General features: G+C 37.1%; 1 protein-coding gene across 4 annotated transcripts in view; it reads left to right on the top strand.

The window, feature by feature from the left end:
* Nucleotides 1-25376, top strand: part of PIK3CB (phosphatidylinositol-4,5-bisphosphate 3-kinase catalytic subunit beta) — a 197825-nt gene that overhangs the window by 111021 nt on the left and 61428 nt on the right. For all 4 annotated transcript variants that reach the window (XM_057545916.1, XM_057545918.1, XM_057545915.1 and 1 more), the window contains 2 exons: nt 22052-22303; nt 23696-23792. In XM_057545916.1, the coding sequence (XP_057401899.1) occupies nt 22052-22303; nt 23696-23792 (349 nt within the window). The remainder of the gene's footprint in view (nt 1-22051; nt 22304-23695; nt 23793-25376) is intronic.

Raw genomic sequence — 25376 nt, 5'->3', positions numbered from 1 at the left:
GCTTCAGTTGTGGCATGCGGGCTCTGTAGTTGTGGCTGTGCTAGAGCACAGGCTCAGTAGTTGTGGTGCACGGACTTAGTTGCTCCACGGCATGTGGGATCTTCCTGGACCAGGAATCGAACCTGTGTCCCCTGCATTGGCAGGCGGATTCTTAACCACTTTGCCACTAGGGAAGTCCTAGATTTTAATTTTTAATGAGTATGCTTATGGCCAATTAGCCTTTGTTTTCTATTTTAGTGGTAATTTAATTTTTCCCTTTAATTTAAATTTTCTTTATTAATTTTTTCCAATGGCAAAAGTATAACATGATTGTTGCAACAGGCAAAAAAAGTCCAAACATGATTTAAGAAAAAAGTTGCTGATCTCTCCTCCCCATCTCTTTACCATCATATGGGACTCAAGGTCAACAGGCCTTGAGTGACCTCCATGTTTATACAAATATATATTCACATATGGTTTATACAAATATATATAAACATATTGTTGTGTTTATTTTGTTGATTGGTCGGTTTCTTAAAGAAAAGGGATGATGTTATATATATTATTCTATAATTTGATTTCTTCACTTTATATCTTGGATGGTCCTCTTGATTATTAAATATTTAGTAGAGTTCCTCGGGAATTATATTTCTTTCTTTTTTTTTTTTTGACTTTTTATTTTATTTTATTTTTTTCACGCACACACACCGTATTTTATTTTTACAAGAGATAAACTGACACCAAGCATTGTAAATGGATGACCACAACAAAAGCAACAATGATTGCAATTACCAAACATGAAACACACTCATACTATGTCATAACATTGACAGTAATCAGTCCAGTAATCCTCCACTGTAACAGCTCCTTTACTTTGCAGCAAAAATTGATTTGTATATTTTTTGCCTCTGAGTCCTTGTGGGATTTTTTTTTTTTAAATTCAAACAGAAAGTCACAAAAATTATAATCATCCTCATCAGTTCACTCAGTCCCATGGAATTAATTTTTTTTTTCATCTTGATCTTTTGTTAGCACTTTTATGAATTCATCAGTTTTCCATTAGAGTTCTGAAAATGCTTATTCATTCAGTTCAGCAGTATAGTCAGTTACCAGAAACCTGTACTTGTCAGAGTCTTTTCCATGAATTCCTTGAAGATGAAACCCTTTTATAGGAACATTTTTGCAAAAGCATCAGAGTACACCCAGAACTGTCTGTAAATGACAAAAGACTTAAAAATGACCATGGTTAAAGATTTGATGAGAGTTCATAATAATGCAATTGACAAAGAAATTTAGTTATTTCTGAGATATACATTTTAAAGTAATAACTAGAATTATGACTTATAACATTATACCAGAACATACAAGATTTTTAGAAATTTCATGTAATGTCTGAAACATTTATATTAACGTATTTCCATACAAATAAACCAAACAAAGTTTAATATTAGTTGTTTGTTTGTTTGTTTGTTTATACTGCAGGTTCTTATTAGTCATCAGTTTTATACACATCCGTGTATACATTGTCAATCCCAATCGTCCAATTCAGCACACCGCCATCCCCACCCCACCGCGGTTTCCCCCCTTGGTGTCCATACGTTTGTTCTCTACATCTGTGTCTCAACTTCTGCCCTGCAAACCAGTTCATCTGTACCATTTTTCTAGGTTCCAAATATCTGCGTTAATATACGATATTTGTTTTTCTCTTTCTGACTTACTTCACTCTGTATGACAGTCTCTAGATCCATCCACGTCTCAACAAATGACTCAATTTCGTTCCTTTTTATGGCTGAGTAATATTCCATTGTATATATGTACCACAACTTCTTTATCCATTCGTCTGTCAGTGGGCATTCAGGTTGCTTCCATGACCTGGCTATTGTAAGTAGTGCTGCAATGAACATTGGGGTGCATGTGTCTTTTTGAATTATGGTTTTCTCTGGGTATATGCCCAGTAGTGGGATTGCTGGATCATATGGTAATTCTATTTTTAGTTTTTTAAGGAACCTCCATACTGTTCTCCATAGTGGTTGTAGCCATTTACATTCCCACCAACAGTGCAAGAGGGTTCCCTTTTCTCCACACCCTCTCCAGCATTTGTTGTTTGTAGATTTTCTGATGATGCCCATTCTAACTGGTGTGAGGTGATACCTCATTGTACTTTTGATTTGCTTTCTCTAATAATTAGTGATGTTGAGCAGCTTTTCATGTGCTTCTTGGCCATCTGTATGTCTTCTTTGGAGAAATGTCTGTTTAGGTCTTCTGCCCATTTTTGGATTGGGTTGTTTGTTTCTTTAATATTGAGCTGCATGAGCTGTTTATATATTTTGGAGATTAATCCTTTGTCCGTTGATTCATTTGCAAATATTTTCTCCCATTCTGAGGGTTGTCTTTTCGTCTGCTTATGGTTTCCTTTGCTGTGCAAAAGCTTTGAAGTTTCATTAGGACCCATTTGTTTATTTTTGTTTTTATTTCCATTACTCTAGGAGGTGGATCGAAAAAGATCTTGCTGTGATTTATGTCAAAGAGTGTTCTTCCTATGTTTTCCTCTAAGAGTTTTATAGTGTCCGGTCCTACATTTAGGTCTTTAATCCATTTGGAGTTTATTTTTGTGTATGGTGTTAGGGAGTGTTCTAATTTCATTCTTTTCCATGTGGCTGTCCAGTTTTCCCAGCACCACTTATTGAAGAGACTGTCTTTTCTCCATTGTATATCTTTGCCTCCTTTGTCATAGATTAGTTGACCATAGGTGCGTGGGTTTATCTCTGGGCTTTCTATCTTGTTCCATTGATCTATGTTTCTGTTTTTGTGCCAGTACCATATTGTCTTGATTACTGTAGCTTTGTAGTATAGTCTGAAGTCAGGGAGTCTGATTCCTCCAGCTCCGTTTTTTTCCCTCAAGACTGCTTTGGCTATTTGGGGTCTTTTGTGTCTCCATACAGATTTTAAGTTGATTTGTTCTAGTTCCATAAAAAATGCCATTGGTAATTTGATAGGGATTGCATTGAATCTGTAGATTGCTTTGGGTAGTATAGTCATTTTCACAATATTGATTCTTCCAATCCAAGAATATGGTATATCTCTCCATCTGTTGGTATCATCTTTAATTTCTTTCATCAGTGTCTTATAGTTTTCTGCATACAGGTCCTTTGGTTCCCTAGGTAGGTTTATTCCTAGGTATTTTATTCTTTTTGTTGCAATGGTAAATGGGAGTGTTTCCATAATTTCTCTTTCAGATTTTTCATCATTAGTGTATAGGAATGCAAGAGATTTCTGTGCACTAATTTTGTATTCTGCAACTTTACCAAATTCATTGGTTAGCTCTAGGAGTTTTCTGGTGGCATCTTTAGAATTCTCTGTGTATAGTATCATGTCATCTGCAAACAGTGACAGTTTTACTTCTTCTTTTCCAATTTGTATTCCTTTTATTTCTTTTTCTTCTCTGATTGCCGTGGCTAGGACTTCCAAAACTATGTTGAATAATAGTGGTGGGAGTGGACATCCTTGTCTCGTTCCTAATCTTAGAGGAAATGCTTTCAGTTTTTCACCATTGAGAATGATGTTTGCTGTGGGTTTGTCGTATATGGCCTTTATTATGTTGAGGTAGGTTCCCTCTATGCCCACTTTCTGGAGAGTTTTTATCAGAAATGGGTGTTGAATTTTGTCAAAAGCTTTTTCTGCATCTATTGAGATGATCATATGGTTTCTATTCATCAATTTGTTAATATGATGTATCACATTGATTGATTTGCATATATTGAAGAATCCTTGCATCCCTGGGATAAATCCCACTTGATCATGGTGTATGATCCTTTTAATGTGTTGCTGGATTCTGTTTGCTAGTATTTTGTTGAGGATTTTTGCATCTATATTCATCAGTGATATTGGTCTGTAATTTTCTTTTTTGTAGTATCTTTGTGTGGTTTGGGTACCAGGGTGATGACGGCCTCATAGAATGAGTTTGGGAGTGTTCCTTCCTCTGCAATTTTTTGGAAGAGTTTGAGAAGGACGGGTGTTAGCTCTTCTCTAAATGTTTGATAGAATTCACCTGTGAAGCCATCTGGTCCTGGACTTCTCTTTGTTGGAAGATTTTTAATCACAGTTTCAATTTCATTACTTGTGATTGGTCTATTCATATTTTCTGTTTCTTCCTGGTTCAGTCTTGGAAGGTTATACCTTTCTAAGAATTTGTCCATTTCTTCCAGGTTGTCTATTTTATTGGCATAGAGTTGCTTGTAGGAGTCTCTTAGGATGCTTTGTATTTCTGTGGTGTCTGTTGTAACTTCTCCTTTTTCATTTCAATTTTATTGATTTGAGTCCTCTCCCTCTTTTTCTTGATGAGTCTGGCTAAATGTTTATCAATTTTGTTTATCTTCTCCAAGAACCAGCTTTTAGTTTTATTGATCTTTGTTATTGTTTTCTTTGTTTCTATTTCATTTGTTTCTGCTCTGATCTTTATGATTTCTTTCCTTCTGCTAACTTTGGGTTTTGTTTGTTCTTCTTTCTCTAGTTCGTTTAGGTGTAAGGTTAGATTGTTTATTTGAGATTTTTCTTGTTTCTTGAGGTAGGCTTGTACTGCTATAAACTTCCCTCTTAGATCTGCTTTTGCTGCATCCCATAGGTTTTGGATTGTCGTGTTTTCATTGTCATTTGTCTCTAGGTATTTTTTGATTTCCTCCTTGATTTCTTCAGTGATCTCTTGTTTATTTAGTAACGTATTGTTTAGCCTCCATGTGTTTGTCTTTTTTACGTTTTTTCCCCTGTAATTCATTTCTAATCTCATAGCATTGTGGTCAGAAAAGATGCTTGATATGATTTCAATTTTCTTAAGTTTACCGAGGCTTGATTTGTGATTCAAGATGTAATCTATCCTGGAGAATGTTCCGTGCGCACTTGAGAGGAAAGTGTAATCTGCTGTTTTTGGATGGAATGGCCTATAAATATCAATTAAATCTCTCTGGTCTATTGTGTCATTTAAAGCTTCTGTTTCCTTATTTATTTTCGTTTTGTATGATCTATCCATTGGTGTAAGTGAGCTGTTAAAGTCCCCCACTATTATTGTGTCACTATCGATTTCCTCTTTTATAGCTGTTAGCAGTTTCCTTATGTATTGAGGTGCTCCTTTGTTGGGTGCATATATATTTATACTTGTTATATCTTCTTCTTGGATTGATCCCTTGATCATTATGTAGTGTCCTTCCTTGTCTCTTATAATATTCTTTATATTAAAGTCTGTTTTATCTGATATGAGTATAGCTACTCCAGTTTTCTTTTGATTTCCATTTGTATGGAATGTCTTTTTCCATCCCCTCACTTTCAGTCTGTGTGTGTCCCTAGGTCTGAAGTGGGTCTCTTGTAGACAGCATATATACGGGTCTTGTTTTTGTATCCATTCAGCCAGTCTGTATCTTTTGGTGGGAGCATTTAATCCATTCACGTTTAAGGTAATTATCGATATGTATGTTCCTATGACCATTTTCTTAATCGTTTTGGGTTTGTTTTTGTAGATCCTTTTCTTCTTTTGTATTTCCCACTTAGAGAAGTTCCTTTAGCATTTGTTGTAGAGCTGGTTTGGTGGTGCTGAATTCTTTTAGCTTTTGCTTGTCTGTAAAGCTTTTGATTTCTCCATCGAATCTGAATGAGATCCTTACCAGGTAGAGTAATCTTGGTTGTAGGTTCTTCCCTGTCATCACTTTAAGTATATCATGCCACTCACTTCTGGCTTGTAGAGTTTCTGCTGAGAAATCAGCTGTTAACCACATGGGAGTTCCCTTGTATGTTATTTTTTGTTTTTCCCTTGCTGCTTTCAATAATTTTTCTTTGTCTTTTATTTTTGCCAATTTGATTACTATGTGTCTCGGCGTATTTCTCCTTGGGTTTATCCTGTATGGGACTCTCTGAGCTTCCTGGACTTGGGTGGCTATTTCCTTTCCCATGTTAGGGAAGTTCTCAACTATAATCTCTTCAAATATTTTCTCTGGTCCTTTCTCTCTCTCTCTTCTCCTTCTGGGATCCCTATAATGAGAATGTTGTTGCGTTTAATGTTGTCCCAGAGGTCTCCTAGGCTCTCTTCATTTCTTTTCATTCTTTTTTCTTTATTCTGTTCCACAGCAGTGAATTCCACCATTCTTTCTTCCAGGTCACTTATCCGTTCTTCTGCCTCAGTTATTCTGCTATTGATTCCTTCTAGTGTAGTTTTCATTTCAGTTATTGTATTGGTCATCTCTGTTTGTTTGTTCTTTAATTCTTCTAGGTCTTTGTTAAACATTTCTTACATCTTCTCAATCTTTGCCTGCATTCTTTTTCCGAGGTCCTGGATCATCTTCACTATCATTATTCTGAATTCTTTTTCTGGAAGGTTGCTTATTTTCACTTCATTTAGTTGTTTTTCTGGGGTTTTATCTTGTTCCTTCATCTGGTACAGAGCCCTCTGCCTTTTCATCTTGTCTGTCTTTCTGTGAATGTGGTTTTTGTTCCACAGGCTGCAGGATTGTAGTTCTTCTTGCTTCTGCTCTCTGCCCTCTGGTGGATGATGCTATCTAAGAGGCTTGATGGGAGGGACTGGTGGTGGGTAGAGCTGACTGTTGCTCTGGTGGGAAGAGCTCAGTAAAACTTTAATCCACTTGACTGCTGATGGGTGGGGCTGGGTTCCCTCCCTGTTGGTTGTTTGGCCTGAGGCAACCCAACACTGGAGCCTACCTGGGCTCTTTTGTGGGGCTAATGGCAGACTCTGGGAGGGCTCACGCCAAGGAGTACTTCCCAGAACTTCTGCTGTCAGTGTCCTTGTTCCCACGGTGAGCCACAGCTCTACCCCGCCGCCTCTGCAGGAGACCATCCAACACTGGCAGGTAGGTCTGGTTCAGTCTCCCCTGGGGTCACTGCTCCTTCCCCTGGGTCCCGATGCGCACACTACTTTGTGTCTGCCCTCCCATGCGCACACTACTTTGTGTCTGCCCTCCAAGAGTGGAGTCTCTGTTTCCCCCAGTCCTGTCGAAGTCCTGCAATCAATTCCCACTAGGCTTCAAAGTCTGATTCTCTAGGAATTCCTCCTCCCGTTGCCAGACCCCCAGGTTGGGAAGCCTGACGTAGGGCTCAGAACCTTCACTCCAGTGGGTAGACTTCTGTGGTATAAGTGTTCTCCAGTCTGAGTCTCCCACCCAGCAGTTATGGGATTTGATTTTACCCTGATTGCGCCCCTCCTATGGTCTCACTGTGGCTTCTCCTTTGTCTTTGGATGTGGGGTATGTTTTTTGGTGTGTTCCAGTGTCTTCCTGTCAATGATTGTCCAGCAGACAGTTGTGATTCTGGTGTTCTCACAAGAGGGAGCGAGAGCACGTCCTTCTATTCCGCCATCTTGGTTCCTCCCTCGGGTATTATATTTCTAAAGGCAGAAATCACGTATAGGCAAATACACCCTCAAGTCATATGGAGTGTTTTTTTTAAACATATATGTATGATTTTGCTTAGTAGTTTGTATGTATACATGTATAATTTGCATTCTAAAAATGGGAATTCCTACTTGTTCTTCCCATTTTTTACGTTATTGTATTTATTACTTATTTAATGCTTTTGTAGTTATTATTTCTCTACAGCCTTTTGTTGTTACTTAGTTTCTTCCTGAAGAAGACCAAAGAAGCATTCACTACATGCTTTATTTTTCTTGAGCATTATGCTTTATTTTTGTCATTGACAGATTATTTCTTAGTGACATTTTATTTCCATAGGTTTTAACAACTTCCATCAGCTATTTCAAGCTGGATTGATTCTATTTTTTGTGGTCATATATTCATAGGAATAATGGGCTTAATTAAAAGTACCCTCCCCCCCAGTCCATCTAATTCTCTAGTTCCCCCTCCTCCACCTTTTTCTCTTTCCAGTGGGGTTACATAGTTGAATTTAAGTAAATTAATGCAATTATGGCATGACTTTCTTGTAGGTACACCTCATTCTTTTTAATTGCTACACAGGTTAGGAGTTCCATTACAATGTTGAAGAGAAATCTGGGGGGAAAAAAAAGGTGAGGGGTAGATGCGGAGCAGGGAACTTTCTTTCTTTCTTTCCAAACTTTATCCTTTTCTTAATGTACTGGCTAGGACTTTCAGTATGATGTTGAATAGAACTGCTGAGAGTAGATGTATTAGTCAGGATTCTCCAAAGGGGGGAAAAAAATAATATGGTGTGTGTGTGCGTGCATGTTTGTGTTCACACACACACACACACACACACACACACAGATTTATTTAAGGAATTGGCTCACGTAATTAGTTGGCAAACTAGAAATCCAGACAAGCCAATAGTTTAGTTCTAGTCTGAGTCTGAAGGCCTGAGAACCAGGAGGCACCTATCATGAAGTTCCTGTTGAAGTTCTGTATGCTGAAGACCCAGGAAGAGCTGATGTTAGATAGTCAGGCAAAAATTCTTTCTTACTCTAAGTAGGACCAGTGTTTTTGTTCTATTCATTTCTTTCACTGATTGGATTACCACCACCTACTCTAAGGAGGGTAATCTGCTTTAGTCAGTCTACCATTTAAATGTTAATCTTATCGGGGAAAAAAAAATCACTCTCACAGAAACACCCAGAATATCTGGATACCCCAAGGCCCAGTCAAACGGGCAAACGAAATTAACCATCACAGTAGACATTTTTGTTTTGTTCTTAAAGAAAAGCATTTAGTCTTTCAACTTTAAGTATAATATTACCTGTAGGTTTTTTGTACATGCCTTTTATTCAAGAAATTCTCTTCTGTTTCTACTTAGCCAAGAGATTTTATCCTGAAAGGGATAGAAAAAGTTGCACTTTGTCCACTGCTTTTTCTGTATTTATTGAGGTGATTGTGTAGTTTTTATATTTTGGTCAGTTAATTTGATTGATTTTCAAAAGTTAAGACCAACCTTGCATTTCTGAAATAGGCACCACACATTGAAGATGTAGTAGCCCTTTTATATATTGCTGGATTTGATTTATTAATATTTTGTTATGAATTTTTATGTCTGTGTTCACGGGGAATATTGGTCTGCACTTTTCTTTTTGTGTAATGTCTTCCTTTGGTTTTGGAATCAGGAAAATGTTGACCTTATAAATTGAGTTGAGAAACCTTCCCCTCCTCAGTTTTCTGAACAAGTTTACGTAGGATTGGTATTATTTCTTCCTTAAATATTTGGTAGGATTTACTCCAAGCCACCTGAGCCTGGAGTTTTTTTTATGGGAAGGTTTTTAATTAGAAATTTAATTTCTTTAATAGATACATAGATAGTCATATTTTCTGTTTCTTTTGTGTCAGCTTTGATAATTTTTGTCTTTCGAAGAATTTGGTTTAAGTTGATAAATTTATTGGCATTAAGTTCATAATAACCCCTCAAATTAGTTTTATGTTGCTGTGTAACAAATTACCACAAACCTAGCAGCTTAAAACAACACCTGTCTATTAGCTCATATTTCTGTTGTTCAGAAGTGTAGGCATGGTGTGGCTGGGTTTTCTGCTTATGGTCTTACAGGGTTGAAATCCAGGTGTTAGTTGGGCTACATTCCTTCCTGAAGCTCTAGGGAAGAATCTGCGTCCAGGATGATTCAAGTTATTGGCCACATTCAGTTCCTTGCAGTTGTAGGCCTGAGGTTCTCCTTTGCTTGATGGCTTTTGGCTAGGGATTGCTCTCAGTTACTAGAAGCACCTTTCAGGTCCTAGCTCTGTGGCTCTCTCTATTTTCAACTCTAGAAACAGAGAACTTCTTAAGCATTAAATCCTTTTTTTGCTTTGAATCTCTTGCCAGAAGATCCTGGTCCCTTTTAAGGGCTCACCAGTGGGTCAGGCCCAGGAAGGATAATCTCCCTTTCTTTGTTTTGTTTTGTTTTGTTTTGGCCATGCCGCTCAGCATGTGGGAACTTAGTTCCCAGACCAGGGATCAAACTGGCGCTCCCTGCAGTGGAAGCACAGTCTTAACCACTGGACCGCCAGGGAAATCCCTCCCTTCCTTAAAGGACCCCATGTCATATAGTAAAATGTAATCACGGTAGTGAAATCCATTGTAATGGCAGTCCCAGAGATCTTACTGGGCACATGATTCTCTGGAGTCTGTAATGAAATCCTAGGTGTTCAGTGAAGATTCACTACTGTGCCTGGCTGGCATTTGAATGTCTTTCACTGTTAAAATGCTTAGAATTCTGTAGTATACAGCTTCCTGGTTGATATTTTCCCCGCCTCGTGGCATTTCCCTTTTCAGGTCTGCATCTTAATATTCAGGAGAAGCCTTAAATCGGTGCTGCTCAAAATCTAGAAGATGGTATTAGTGCAGATATAGAGAACTCAGAAAGCCCTCTAATTATAGCACTAGTTGGAATGGGTTCTTCTAACTCTCAGAGAGAGTGGGGATCTCCCCATTTTTTCCCTCTCTTTTTTGTTTTCTGTTCTTTTCTCTGTTCTTATTTGCCCTAGTCTCCCAAGAAGTCCTGTGGCGGCAGTAACAGAGCAGCAGTGGCAGAAGCAACAGTATTGGGGACAGGCCTAAAATGCAGAGTTGAACCTTCCTCTTTGACTAGAGGAGTTGTAGCCCTAAGAGAATGGGACATATCCTGATTGGCCTCCCTCCTTTCCCTTTCTGTCCTTCTCTTTTTGGAGTAGTTGTAGGAAATGTGGATGAATAAAGCCTCAGTTTTCTGGCTAGGTGACAAGAGGAGGGGAGCCCCAGGCAACCAAAAAATACTTGGATGGGGCTTCCCTGGTGGCGCAGTGGTTGAGAATCTGCCTGCCGATGCAGGGGACACGGGTTTGAGCCCTGGTCCGGGAAGATCCCACATGCCGCGGAGCAGCTGGGCCCGTGAGCCACAACTACTGAGCCTGCGCGTCTGGAGCCTGTGCTCCGCAACAAGAGAGGCCGCGATAGTGAGAGGCCCGCGCACCGCGATGAAGAGTGGCCCCCGCTCGCCGCAACTGGAGAAAGCCCTTGCACAGAAACAAAGACCCAACACAGCCAAAAATAAAATAAATTAATTAATTAATTAAAAAAAAATACTTGGATGATTTCAGAGTGGGACGAGCTCAGGAAACTTCTAGGTTTATTCCTGAGCTGTACATATATGGATCAGCGTCATAACTGCCTATATACTTTGAGAACTGAACTGTGGCCTAAACCACCACCCAGGTCTCAGACTAGTCACTGTATGGTGCACATGCAGGACAGATCCAGATAGCCCTGCAAAGAATTTGAAAACTGAACTGGTATTGGAACCACAACTCACAGAAGGTTTGTTGGAACTTGCAGCCAGAACCTAACCATTGTCTCCTAAAACAAACATCAACATTCTCTGTAGAATATAAACAAAACTGAGAGTCTTATAACATAGTAGTCAAAATGTGTAGGATATATTTCAAAATTAATTGGCATATAAAGAACCAGGAAAACCTCAAGTTGTATGGACCATGAGAATCAACAGGCATCAGTGCTGAGATGACATAGATGTTGGAATTATTCACAAAGTTGTTAAAGTAGTTATTATACAAATGCTCTAACAACCAAGGGCAAAACACAAACAATGAAAAGGAATGGAAAAATAGAAAGTCTCAGCCAAGATATACAGTTGTCCATCAGTATCTGCAGGGGTTTGGTTCCAGGACTCCCAGAGGACACCAAAAGCCACAGAAGTTCAAGTAAGTTCCTTATATAAAATGGCATAGTATTCTTATACAACCTATGCACATCCTGTACTTTATTATTATTATTATTATTTTTTTTAACTTTTGGGTTTATTTATTTATTTATTTATTTATGGCTGTGTTGGGTCTTCATTTCTGTGTGAGGGCTTTCTCTAGTTGCGGCAGGCGGGGGCCACTCTTCATCGCGGTGCGCGGGCCTCTCACTATCGCGGCCTCTCTTGTTGCGGAGCACAGGCTCCAGACGCGCAGGCTCAGTAAATTGTGGCTCACGGGCCTAGTTGCTCCGTGGCATGTGGGATCTTCCCAGACCAGGGCTCGAACCCATGTCCCCTGCATTGGCAGGCAGATTCTCAGCCACTGTGCCACCAGGGAAGCCCCATATTATTATTATTTTTAAAATTAATTAACTTATTTTATTTTTGGCTGCACTGGGTCTTCATTGCTGCACGTGGGCTTTCTCTAGTTGTGGTGAGCGGGGGCTACTCTTCTTTGCAGTGCGTGTGCTTCTCATTGAGGTGGCTTTTCTTGTTGGGGAACACGGGCTCTAGGTGTGCGGGCTTCAGTAGTTGTGGCACATGGGCTCTAGAGCGCAGGCTCAATAGTTGTGGCGCACAGGCTCAGTTGCTCCGCGACATGTGGGATCCTCCGAGGCCAGGGCTTGAACCCATGTCCCCTGCATTGGCAGGCAGATTCCCAATCACTGAGCCACCAGGGAAGCCCCACATCCTGTACTTTAAATCATCTGTAGATTACTTGTAATACCCAATACAATGTAAATGCTACGTAAATAGTTACTGGAGTGCAGCAAATTCAAGTTTTTCTTTTTATCACTTTCTGGAAGTTTTTTTCCGAAATATTTTTGATCAGTGGTTGGTTTAATCTGTGGTTGCAGAACCTGTGGATAAGGAGGGCCAGCTAATTAAAAAACTCTGGGGAAAAAAAACCCCTCAATGGACTCAATAATGGAAGTAGTGTGAAAGGAAAGAGTAGTGAACTTGAAGATTAATCAATAAAATTTTCTAGTTTGAACGGAGAGAAAAATGGTTGGAGGAGAAAAAACTTCACAGAGTCTCAGATACCTGTATGACAATATCAGAAGGTCTAACACGTGTGTAATCTGCATCTCAAAAGGAAAAGGGAAGGAATGAAGCTGAGAAAAACTAAACTAAAGAAATCATCACTGGGAGCTTTCCAAAGTTGGCAAAAGACATAAATATAACATGTTTAAGAAGCCCAACGAACCCTAAGCATGATAAACCCAGAGAATTCCAAGCTCAGATATATTCCATATCAAAAATCGTAACTTGGCTCTTCCTAGTTAAAAATCATAACGCCTCATAAGCCTAGTTACATGGCTCTCACCACTCCTAACCTGTTAAAATAGATATAACCTCAGGAAAGAAAAAACTATCTTAATCTTTTTGTCTTCTTATTTCAGTACCTAGAACACTCAATAAATATTTGTGCAATGAATGAATACATTTTAATGTAACTGTCTCTAACATCTTTATATCCTTAGTTAAAGGTAGCACAGGACTCCTCCCACTAAGCCAGAACAAACCTGCCTTTTATTGTGATATACTTCATGAAACCCTGGGAATTTCAGCCTATTCATGTTACTGATCTTTTTTTGGGTGTCTAATATCAGAAGGGTAAATGTAGTGGATTTTGGCCATATCGTCGAACGAGAAGGAAATTAGGTGTTGATGTTGGGAAAAAGTTTCATATCTTGGCCAACACAACATTTTTAATTGGTGAGTTCAGGAATGCGGTCTCTGCAGGCTTGGCACACCCTTGCTGTAGCACTGTGGAACGTCCTTTACATAACAAAGCCTGCCTTCTCTCCATCTCCAAGTATTCTGGGACTTGTGAAAAAGTGTCTCTTTGGAAGCTTACTGAAGTTGGACAGTGAAACATGTGACTGTAATTAAACGTGATGGTCCTTTAAAATTCTCAACTTTTCAGAGCCTGAAGGTGATTCAGACAAAGCATCAGGAAATGTGACAATTTTGACAAAATTTCACATGATATAAATTTAGAGAATGGTTTTTCTTACTGCTTTTTCTGAAAACAAAAACCTTTTTTAATGTCTTCTACTATGGGAAATTCTAAGCTCAGAAAACACAAATTTTTTCACTTTATTTTAAATGTAGATAATTTTTTCTTCTCTTGTTTGTTTTTAACCATGTATGAACTTCAATTATTTTAGTGAATTACCAGGAGATTTCTCAATCAGACATAGTCCTAATGACTTGGTCTTAAGTATATCACACTTTGACTATTAGAGAATGATTGATATTTCAACAGTTTTCTTCAGAATGTGCAGGGTCATTTTTGTTTATTGTTACCACACCCAAGTTAGATTCATTCTTTATTGTTATTCTTTTCCACACCACACCCTTGGCTGTTGCTGTTTACAGCTAGTATAGGACTTTGCTAGGTCATTATACTTGAGTGCTTTTTTGAGCTTTGTATCCAACTGATCCATAATTTTACTGTGTTCCATATATCTGAATTTTGCCAGAAGTTGGTTGATAGAACTATTACCAGCATTTTTTGTTTTGGTTTTTTAAGTATTAACATTTATTGAGTACTTATAATGTAGTGGGCCCATTTGTTTTTATTTCTCAAAAACTGTCAAAAACCAAGAGACACAAACGTTTTTAAGCTCAGCAATTTATTTTAAGTAGCTTGTTTTTATCACAAAAACGTGGAAAAATATTTATTTTTAAACTTGTGATTTTTCTGAATAAACTATATATTCTGTATACAAAAGGTGATAAATTCATAAGTCTTTAATGTCACTGAGAGTAAGAATTGAATATCATTTTTATTCTGAAATGCCTATCTTCCATCCTGTCATACGAAAGTTTTATGTATGTTTTGTTTTATTTATGATTTATCTACTCTCATTTCACAAATGGTTTGAGGTAAGCTCGCTTGCGTGTCCCCCCCGCCCCCCCCCCCACACACCCAGTCTCTCATATATACACAAAAAAATATACAAAGTGTGACTTTTTAAAAAATAATCGAGGATATTTAATAGTTGAAAAAGCCAAGAGCAAGATTTGCGGTAGGTAGTTATATAATAGGATCCTGTATAACTGCTTGATGTGGACTACCGATTTCACTCTCTGCTGGCAATATAGGTAGTAGCCAAAGCAAAGGAAACATGATCAGTTATAATATTTAGAATCTCTTGAGATAAAAATAATCTAGTTATTCATATGGTTGTAGTTCATCCTTATGTTGGAAATGGAGAGATGTTTAGCAGTTCCTTATGAAGGAGACACAGTGGGTGATAAAGTGCGCACCAAAATCCCTGCCAACATCATTATAGTGGGTAAAATAATGTTTCACATATCTGTCTCTTATAATATCTTTCACTGGGTAGACTTAAAATATAATATTGACAGTGCAATTCAGAAAAAAATCATTCTGTGTGATACCAAAGTCATTCTGTGTAATTCAGTCTAAGTACCGTACTCAACCATATGAGTATTTAGTTGAATGGTAATATTTGGACTTTCCGAAGAAATAAATATATTGCATGACTTTCTGGAAGTTCCGTATATGTATTTTTACTCAAAAATGGGTTTTGGATAAAGATTAGGCAGTAGAGACTTTGTTGTGGCCATTTAAGCTCAGATATATATATATATATATCTGATATTGATTATTGATATATATATATAAGATCAAAGCCTAGAGTGGAATTAAAGTAGTCTTATAGACATGAAGTTCTTACATGGGGTTTACATATGAATAGATGACAACCCCATCCCATCAGCCGTACACCTTTACATGGAGATCTGTGGAGTGTCAGGTGTCTATGAATTAACCTGCATTTTTCAGGAAGAAAATACACTTTAAGCCTTCTACTTCATGTAACATACACCCTATCCTCAATCTGCCCCACCCACATGACTTCAGAATTTAGTAACAATGATCTATCTGTAGTTGGTAAGTATTGGATTCTGATTTTTATAGTCGGTACATAATTTGGTCTTCCTCATTACTTGTTTTCCTTATAAATAATAGTTGTTTAGTATTTTATTGCCCTAATGTTTCATAACTTCTAAATAGAGTAGATTGACAGATAGGACATATCCTTCAGAACATGTCATCTTCAAGTAATAGACAACCTGACAAAACAAGTAGCTTAAATAGGGCTTTCAGAGGAGAGTAACTCTGTGGAAGTTCTCAGCAGTGAAGGACAGGTAAGAAATAGTTCTTGTAGTGATGAAAGAATAATTTTACGTTTGGCTTTGGTCGGTCATGGTGCTGGTCTGCCCAATAATATTTGGCATGGAGGAGAGGCAGGTAATCAAGTTTATCCAGGACATGGGCCTCAGATGAGTATGCCAAAGGAGAGACAGGCACTGGCAGAGGGTTTTGGTGAGGGTGAAGGCAAACAAAGCTAATGGAGAAATGGGGAGGTGTTGATTATTGAAATGGAGGCCTTAGTGAGGGCAGGGAAGTGTTCCTTTGGGAGTATTGGAGTGAGTTGGAAGGTGAGATAGTTGGAGAGTAAGATGTAGGAATTATTGATTTGGAGGTGCTAGGGTGTGGTAAGGTCAAATTCAGGGTGTGATCGTGGATTGTGTGGCTGAAGGGAGTGAGAGAAAGTACTGTGGAGATTTTGATGGCAGGGTCCTTAGAGGTCAGATGGATTGTTTGCTTCAGGCATGTGGACCCTGCCTCAATACCTCTTAGTGGTTTACCTCTTGCTGATATTCTTCAGATCTTGGAAAACAGTAACTAATATCTTCTTTGTAAGAAAATTGAAAAAACTACTACCTTTGCTTATGGTTCTCAAACCTTTGCTTCCAGCCCAGATATCTATTCAGTTCCATTCTCTGTTTTCACATGGTACATACACATTTTTAAAGCCAACTTATGTTTAACTTCCCCACCTCATTCTCTTCCCCCCGAGACTGCCGTTCCTCTTATATTTGGTAAGGCAGCTAGAGTTGCCCTTCCCCCTTACCTACCATCGATAATCAATTGATCACATAGTGTTGATCCTACTTCATTAATATTCTTTACTATGTATTTCTTCCTCTTTGCCTTCCAGACCTTTTCATAGTCCAGGCCTTTACTGTCTCTCCCTGAATTACAACAACAGCCTCCTCACTGCTCTCCTCGCCTCTATTTTCACACCTTTCCTTATGCCCAAGCATCTCTACCCCCTGAAGACAAAGTAGTCCTTTAACTGTTTAAGTTGTATTCTGCTTGGTGGTCTTAAGTGGCACGGACTTTGCTGCTAGCCTCTCCAACTCGGGCACCTGCCACGGTCCTCATGTGCATCTAGCGGTACTAGGCTGTTTTTCGGTTCTTCAGGCATGCCAGGGGAGTTTGTCTTTGCACAGACAGTAGGTTTCTCCGTTTTTTTTCTCTGCCTGTTGAACTCCTTTTGATATAATGTTTGGTACAACAGTGGTGGAACCTTTCTTAACCTCCTGATAAATTAAGACCTCCCATCCATTGCCTGTCTTCCTGAGGTATATTAGAAAGGAAAAGAAAACTTAGAAATCCAGGTTTGGTGCTCTCTCTCTTCCTACCTTTCATATAATTTTACTAACACTAAATGCCATTTATTGAGCATTTCATGATGGGACCATTTCTTAATTGCTTAGGAGAAAGTATTGTTTTATAGTTCTTACAGGCAACTAAAATTTTCTTTACAGAATAAAGTAATTATGAAAATGAGAAATTGTGTTTCAGTATGCTTTTCCTATTAGTATGCTTATTCCTATTCTGTCTTGGCTGTTAAAAATAGTAGTCTTGTCAGGTTCTCATAGTTTAGATACTTTGAGGATAGCATAAAGATAGACACAAAGGTTTCCTAAAAGTACTGTTACATAAATCCTTCTTTGTAATTATCCTTATTTTGTTTTTCACAAACTAAAAATGAAAGCCCCCAGACTTTTTTGCCTAATTTCAGGATACACAGGGAAATATTATTTAAGGTAGTATAGAGCCATGGACTTAAACGAAGGTTGGTTAAGGCTATGGCTACTAAATCTTGAAACTAGTGGTTTAAAAACAAGGAGAGAAATCTGAATGGTTGTTTTAAAAAAGTAATACCAAAAAAAATCATTTCCATTTTCATTCATACCTTCATTAAATTTAATGAGTTTTGGATTGATCGTGTGCATTTGGTGTTACTTTGGTGTTTAGGATCTTAAATTTAGAGCATCTATCTATTTTATGTGATACTTTCTAGAATATTTATCTTAAAATATTTTAAAGATAAAATTATAGATTCCATATATAAGTGATATCATATTTGTCTTCCTCTTTCTGGCATACTTCACTTAGTATGATAATCTCTAGGTCCATCCATGTTGCAAATGACATTATTTGATTCTTCTTTATGGCTGAGTAATATTCCATTGTGTATGTATGTACCACATCTTCTTTATCCATTCATTTGTCCATGGACATTTAGGTTGTCCAAGATACAAATGAACTTATTTACAAAACAGAAAGAGTCTTACAGGCATAGGAAACAAACTTATGGTTACTAGGGGAAAGGGGGGTGTAAATTAGGAGGCTGGGATTAACACATACACACTACTGTACATAAAGTAGATAAACGACAAGGACTGTATAGCACAGGGAACTGTACTCAATATTTTGTAATAACCTATAAGGGAAAAGAATCTGAAAAAGAATTATATATATTATAATATATATAATATATATATTCAGTTATATATAACTGAATCACTGTGTTGTACACCTGAAACTAACATGACATTGTAAATCAACTGTATTTCAATTAAAAAAAAGATACTGTATATATGTCGATGCTACTCTCACTTCGCCCCAGCTTCCCCCTCCCCACCTGTGTCCTCAAGTCCATTCTCTACATCTATGTCTTTATTCCTGCCTTGCCACTAAGTTCATCAGTACGATTTTTTTTTTTAGATTCCATATATATGTGTTAGCATATGGTATTTGTTTTTCTTTCTGACTTACTTCACTCTGTATGACAGACTCTAGGTCCATCCACCTCACTACAAATAACTCAATTTCGTTTCTTTTTATGGCTGAGTAATATTCCATTGTATATTATGTTCCACATCTTCTTTATCTGTTCATCTGTCAGTGGACATTTAGGTTGGTTCCATGTCCTGGCTGTTGTAAATAGTGCTGCAATACACTACTGAATGTAAAATAGATAGCTAGTGGGAAGCAGCAGCATAGCACAGGGAGATCAGCTCGGTGCTTTGCGATGACCTGGAGAGGGTGGGAGGGAGGCTCAAGAGGGAGGGGATATGGGGATATATGTATGCATATGGCTGATTCACTTTGTTGTACAACAGAAACTAACACAATATTGTGAAGCAATTATACTCCAGTAAAGATCTATTAAAAAAAAAATCCTGTGCCATACATTCAGTCACCAAGAAAAAAGAAAGATGAAATTATGAAATATAATCCAAGATCACTTAAGAGAATGACAAAACACCAATATTCTTGGTATCCTACTATAAACTACTTTTATTTGTATTCTTCTCTGCACACTGTCAAAATGTGAATATGCTTTTAATGAGTATATATAGTATTTATTATTTTATTTTTCATTTAAGATTATATCATAAATCATTTCCTCCTTGTATACAGTGTAGGCTTCATGATGGATTGAATGTAGGAGACATAGAGTGTCTAAGCTGTTGATGCTATTCTCATTAAGATTAGTTAGGTTCTAGGGAAGTTTTTTGTTTTTGTTTTTTTGTTTCTTTGTTTTTTTGAGTTTGATATGGGAGAGACTTACATAGGTTCATTGCCTCCTGGGGAGGAAGATTATTTTTCTGTGTAGAGGAGCAAAGGAGAAAGGTCTAAGTACTTGGGAAGTTGGAGCAAGATGGAACCAGGGGCCTTGAGCAGAAGGAATACCCCTTTTCCTGTGAAGTTGAGGGGAATCAGCTGTGTATTCAGATAAAAATTCCTGGTGGCCTGAGAGTTTACTGAAAGTGTTTTTAGTAATCCTTTGTAACTCCTATACTTTAATCTTTAAATCTATCTGTATTTGGAGTAAATAATCAATTTTCTTCTTTTTCTTCTTTTTGTTTTAATATTTATTTATTTATTTGGCTGCACCAGGTCTTAGTTGCGGCACATGGGAATCTTCCTGCGGCACGTGGGATCTTTTTAGTTTCTGCACCCAGGATCTTTTAGTTGCGGCTTGCGGGCTCTTAGTTGCGGCATACAGGATTTAATTCCCTGACCAGGGATCGAACCCAGGCCCCCTGCATTGGGAGCTCGGAGTCTTAACCCCTGGACCACTAGGGAAGTCCTTCAGTTTTCTTCCTTTAGTTTAAAAATGTTTTTAAAGGAAAATTCAAACATACACAAAAATAGAAGAGTGTAATCGACTTCCATGAACTAATCACCCAGCTTCAATGATTATTCTGATAGCTTTTTAAAGGTTTTTCTTTTTAATCTGCTTTTCTGTGATTTTAAAATATTTAACCATTAATCCATCTCTTTATTTTGCAGGAGTTAGATAAATGAGTACTATTTATTAAGCTGTCCTTTCCTTGTCACATTATGAAGAGTGTATTCTACTAACCTATAGTTTTATTTATGCCAGTACAGCATCATTTTAATTATTTTATAGGTTAAAACTCATACTTGTAATATATTATAAATATTTGTAATAATTTTAAAAATTAAAGGTATTATCAATATTTAAAATTTTATGTTACTATAGAATATGTTTTAATATCTAGACATTTTTTGGTATCTACCTTTTCAAAATTATGACAGTAACTCTTTTAACAAGTCAAAATTCTTATTGATAAGCTTTTTTTTTTTTAATTTTTATTTATTTATTTATTTATGGCTGTGTTGGGTCTTCATTTCTGTGCGAGGGCTTTCTCTAATTGCAGCAAGTGGGGACCACTCTTCATCGCCGTGCGCGGGCCTCTCACTATCGCGTCCTCTCTTGTTGCGGAGCACAGGCTCCAGACGCGCAGGCTCAGTAATTGTGGCTCATGGGCCCAGCTGCTCCGCGGTATGTGGGATCCTCCCAGACCAGGGCTTGATCCCGTGTCCCCTGCACTGGCAGGCAGACTCCCAACCACTGCGCCACGAGGGAAGCCCCGATAAGCTTTTTTTAAAAAATAAATTTATTTATTTTATTTTATTTATGTTTGGCCGCGTTGGGTCTTTGTTGCTGCATGTGGGCTTTCTCTAGTTGCGGCAAGTGGGGGCTACTCTTCGTTGCGGTGCGCAGGCTTCTCATTACAGTGGCTTCTCTTGTTGCAGAGCATGGGCTCTAGGCTTGCGGGCTTCAGTAGTTGTGGCACGAGGGCTCAGTAGTTGTGGCTCGCGGGCTCTAGAGCGCAGGCTCAGTAGTTGTGGCGAATGGGCTTAGTTGCTCCGCAGCATGTGGGATCTTCCCGGACCAGGGCTTGAACCCGTGTCCCCTGCATTGGCAGGCGGATTCTTAACCACTGCGCCACCAGGTAAGTCTGATAAGCTTTTTTAAACTAAAGAAAGACAAACCTAAATAATTCCACATATGCATTTATTTCATCCGTAAATATTTATTGAGTACTACTGTGTGCTGATGTCACATCTGAATTAATTGATTAAAAAAAGTTTGATCTTAAAGTATTTCATTTTGTTTTTTGTTTTTTTTTCTTTTGGCCGTGCCTTACAGCTTGCAGGATCTTCTTTCCCTGACCAGGGATCGAACCCATGCTCCTTGCAGTGGAAGCATGGAGTCCTAACCACTGGACCATCAAGGAATTCCCAGTCTCTGTGTTTTAGTACTGTTTTTAGTTCTACTTTTACCACTCAGTTTTAAATCAGAGATAATCATCTCGTGTTGTTTTAAAAAAACTATATAAATGACTGAACAAAATTTTCTGGGACATTTTACCTGTGTCCTGCATCACTCTGGACCTGAGTCTTTAGGAGAAAAATGAAAGACAGTAGTGTGTAGGATAATCATAAATATGGTTAGATAACTTTAAGTTGACTTTTATACTGACCAATTCATAAATTATTTCGAAGTAGAAGGAGACCTTGGAGACATTTTATCCACCCCTTCCTTCCCAACTATACAGATAACTAAGACAAGGCCCCAGGTAAATGAAGTGAGTGGAAGTAAGCATATGATAGTAGTTTTTATATTTATGGTCTTGGTTTCTTTAGACCCATTTATACCATTGAGACCTTTGGCATTTTTTAGCTGGTCTGCTTAGTAAGTGAAAAATAGGTTGTACTAACAGTGTGGTGAATTATATGCTGATGAATTATAGTCTAATGGTTCTGTGGACGAATAGGCTTTCCTAGAGTTTGTCTGCTTCTGCCAGTATGTGTTTCTTCATTCTCCCAAATAAAGGTGTTTTAGTGGTGCAGTATTCATGATTCTGTATTTGTTTTTGTCTCCATCATTACAGGTTCATGTCAGGGCTGGCCTTTTTCATGGTACCGAACTCCTGTGTAAAACCGTTGTAAGCTCAGAGATATCAGGGAAAAATGATCATATTTGGAATGAACCACTGGAATTTGATATCAATACTTGTGACCTGCCACGAATGGCTCGATTATGTTTCGCTGTTTATGCAGTTTTGGATAAAGTGAAAACGAAGAAATCAACTAAAGCTATTAATCCCTCTAAATATCAGACCATCAGGAAATCTGGAAAAGTGGTAATTATATACTAACTTCTGAAAATTTTTTATAATGGACTAATAATAACATAATGGAATAATTTTAAAACTTTGAAATAATAGAGTAATATAAATGAAATTATGTCATATAACTTTTGTCCCTAAGAACTGATTTCTAAAAAAGACAGTAAGTCTCCATTTTATGTCCTTTTCATTTTTCTTTTGGCAACTTTTAGTATATGTCATACTGTAAGTGTTCTATTATAAATGTAATCCTTTTTAGAAAATAGTTTAAAAAGAATGAAGAGATTTAAAATATTACAGGTCCACAGTCCTTTAACTGAAGTTTCAGGTGCCAGATATGTTTGAGAATTCAAAATTTTATGCATTTTAGAAAGATCATAGATCACTCAACACACCTTGTAGGGTCTGGGACACAACTCTGTAATCAAACACATCAGTTTCTAGCAGTGAAATATATGAATATTCACACTAAATGAGACAAATGAAGGCTGTCATTTAGCTTCATGTTATTTCTGGTCATGTTTTACTGTTATATGAGTTATGAACAAACCTTTAGTTGTCAGAGTTTCTTGGACTTTGAAATTGTGGATAAAAGATGGTGAACGTGTTCTTATGTTCTCATCTTCCATTTCATAATTTTATTTAAGTCTTTTTAATTTTCTTCTTACTTTATGGAAAGTTTTTTTTTGGAGGATGGAGACATGAATTTTATACATTTTAAAAAGTCTGGTGACTATATTTATCTACATGAATTTGTATCCTTTTATTCTTAACATGAGAATATAAGCCTTTCCTCTGGTTATTATCATATAGTGTTTTAAAAAATGAATTTTATTGTCTAAAAAGTCACATAAGAGTTATTTCCTTAGTTTTTTTCCTCCACCGATAGAGAATTGTACTCAGAGTGTTCAAGTATTTATAGTTTTTTCATAGACTGTGACCAGATTAATTAGTCTGAGTGTCTACATAAAAGTCCTATTAGCTTGGTGCTTCCTTTTTAGAAATATAAATAAATTCTACAAAACCTAGAGACATTGCCTTCTGCTAAATTAAGATTTATATAGACTGAAAGATCTTAAAACATATAATCTAACATATCACACATATTTTCTTGAATCATTAAAAATTCCTCATCATTTCCAATGGCTGCACAATAAATATTCTACTTTTTGGATACTGTATTTTATTCTGAGACATTAATTGGCTTTTAGGATTTTCTTTAACCATTATAAAGATGTTGAACATCTTTCCATGTACATCTTGTTTTTATATTGGATGGTTTTGGGGGAAATCATCTAGAAAGCTAGAAACTTCTAGAACTAACATTATTGAAGCAAAGGGTATGTGCGTGTTCACACCTTAAAGTTTATTCTTAGCATATTTATGCAATGGTATCTTTTTCAACAGGATTATCCTGTAGCCTGGGTAAATACGATGGTTTTTGACTTTAAAGGACAGTTGAGATCTGGAGATATAATATTGCACAGCTGGTCTTCATTTCCTGGTAAGATTTACATACTAATCCTTAGTGTTAAAGAATAATTTTTGGCATGTGGAGTAGTTAACATTTTTTTATGACTCACTCTTTTTTCAGTCCAGTAAAGAAACCATCTTTTCATATTTTTATTGTTTATTCTAAAACAGATTTCCCAAGATTATTTTAATATACTTAAAAGTGATTTGTATCTGAATATATTTATTTTGATGACGATTTTCTCACTTTAAATGTTTTATTGTTACAGGTTTTTGAGACATTCTCCTAAGGAACAATGTCTTCTTTATAACAATCTCTATGGTTCCTAGTTGTACTAAATTTCTGCTTCTGCACTAGAAGGAACATTAACTAACATGGGAAGGATAGTAAAGACCCTTCCTTCCTCTTTAGTTGGCGTTATCTTGAAATTTGAGCTAAGAGGAACACCTTCCACAAGCCTGTATTTCTCAAATACTACTCAGAGTATCCCTGTGAGGTAGATGGCTTTGTCCCATTTTAGAGATGAGAAAAGTGAAGTTCAGCCATAAGCCAGTCTTACATAATTGGTTCTTCAAACCTAGGATTTGTCCAAAAGATTGCTTGACTCTTTCCATTGTTCCTACTGCTTTCCCAAATGTGGGAAATTTTCAGTGTTATCTTTGCATTATAATAGTGAGGGGTTTTTTTTGGTCTTCATAGTTGGTTAATATATATAGTAAAATTGTGCACTTATTTGCATTTAAAAATTATTTTGTGGGTGACACATTTAAGAATGTTCTATTTTAGTAGTTGCTACCTGAGAAATTGTTTTTGGATAATCAGTTATCCATGAACATATTTATAAACTGCTCACATCCTAGCATTTTATTTGTATATATTCTTTTATTCCTACCCTTTCCTGCATATACCTCCAATAATTTTCACTAATCACATTATTCCCCCAATATAGGAGAGCAGTGTGCTCTTCTTAAGAGGAACTGTAGTTTCACAGTTAGAGTAAAAATTATTCATTTCAGCAGTAAACTTTTTTGCAAATCTTAATTTAGACTCACACATGTTCTCCAAAATCAGTAAGCAACTTAACTGATATTTTTAGAAAAATTGACAATTTTTTGCAATTAACTTGGTATATCATGGACCTGAATTTATCTCTAACAAAATGTTAGAGATGTTTGTTCTGCATGTTTGGTTCTAGAATTCACATTTATCCTAGTAGGAGCAAGCCGGAAACACAGGAACTACAAATACTCTAATTTCTAGAGTACCTAGGTCATCATTAGAAGGTTTATAATCACATTTATTGGTTGCTTTTGTATTTCCAGAATTCTTCATGTATATAGCAGAAAATACAAATATAAATTTCTACTTTTCTCCCTATTCTTAAATAAAATAGCATATTCTGTGCAGTGTTCTGTTCTCCATATGTTTGGGGCAGATAATACTAAATTGCTACACTTGACTTTAGATAGGTTGCATTTGATAGGACTAATAAATATAACGCTACTAGATAGCACAAATATAGGATATTAATTTGCTGAGAAATCAGCTTCAGAAGTGTATAAATTATGAGAATTCCTTCAGTCCAGGTCAAAATGGAATCTGTGAGATGTGAGA

Source organism: Balaenoptera acutorostrata, chromosome 4 (assembly GCF_949987535.1).
Source record: "Balaenoptera acutorostrata chromosome 4, mBalAcu1.1, whole genome shotgun sequence".
Taxonomy (NCBI): Eukaryota; Metazoa; Chordata; class Mammalia; order Artiodactyla; family Balaenopteridae; genus Balaenoptera; species Balaenoptera acutorostrata.
Note: the sequence above shows the minus strand (reverse complement) of the source record. Positions and strands in the feature narration are given on the sequence as shown.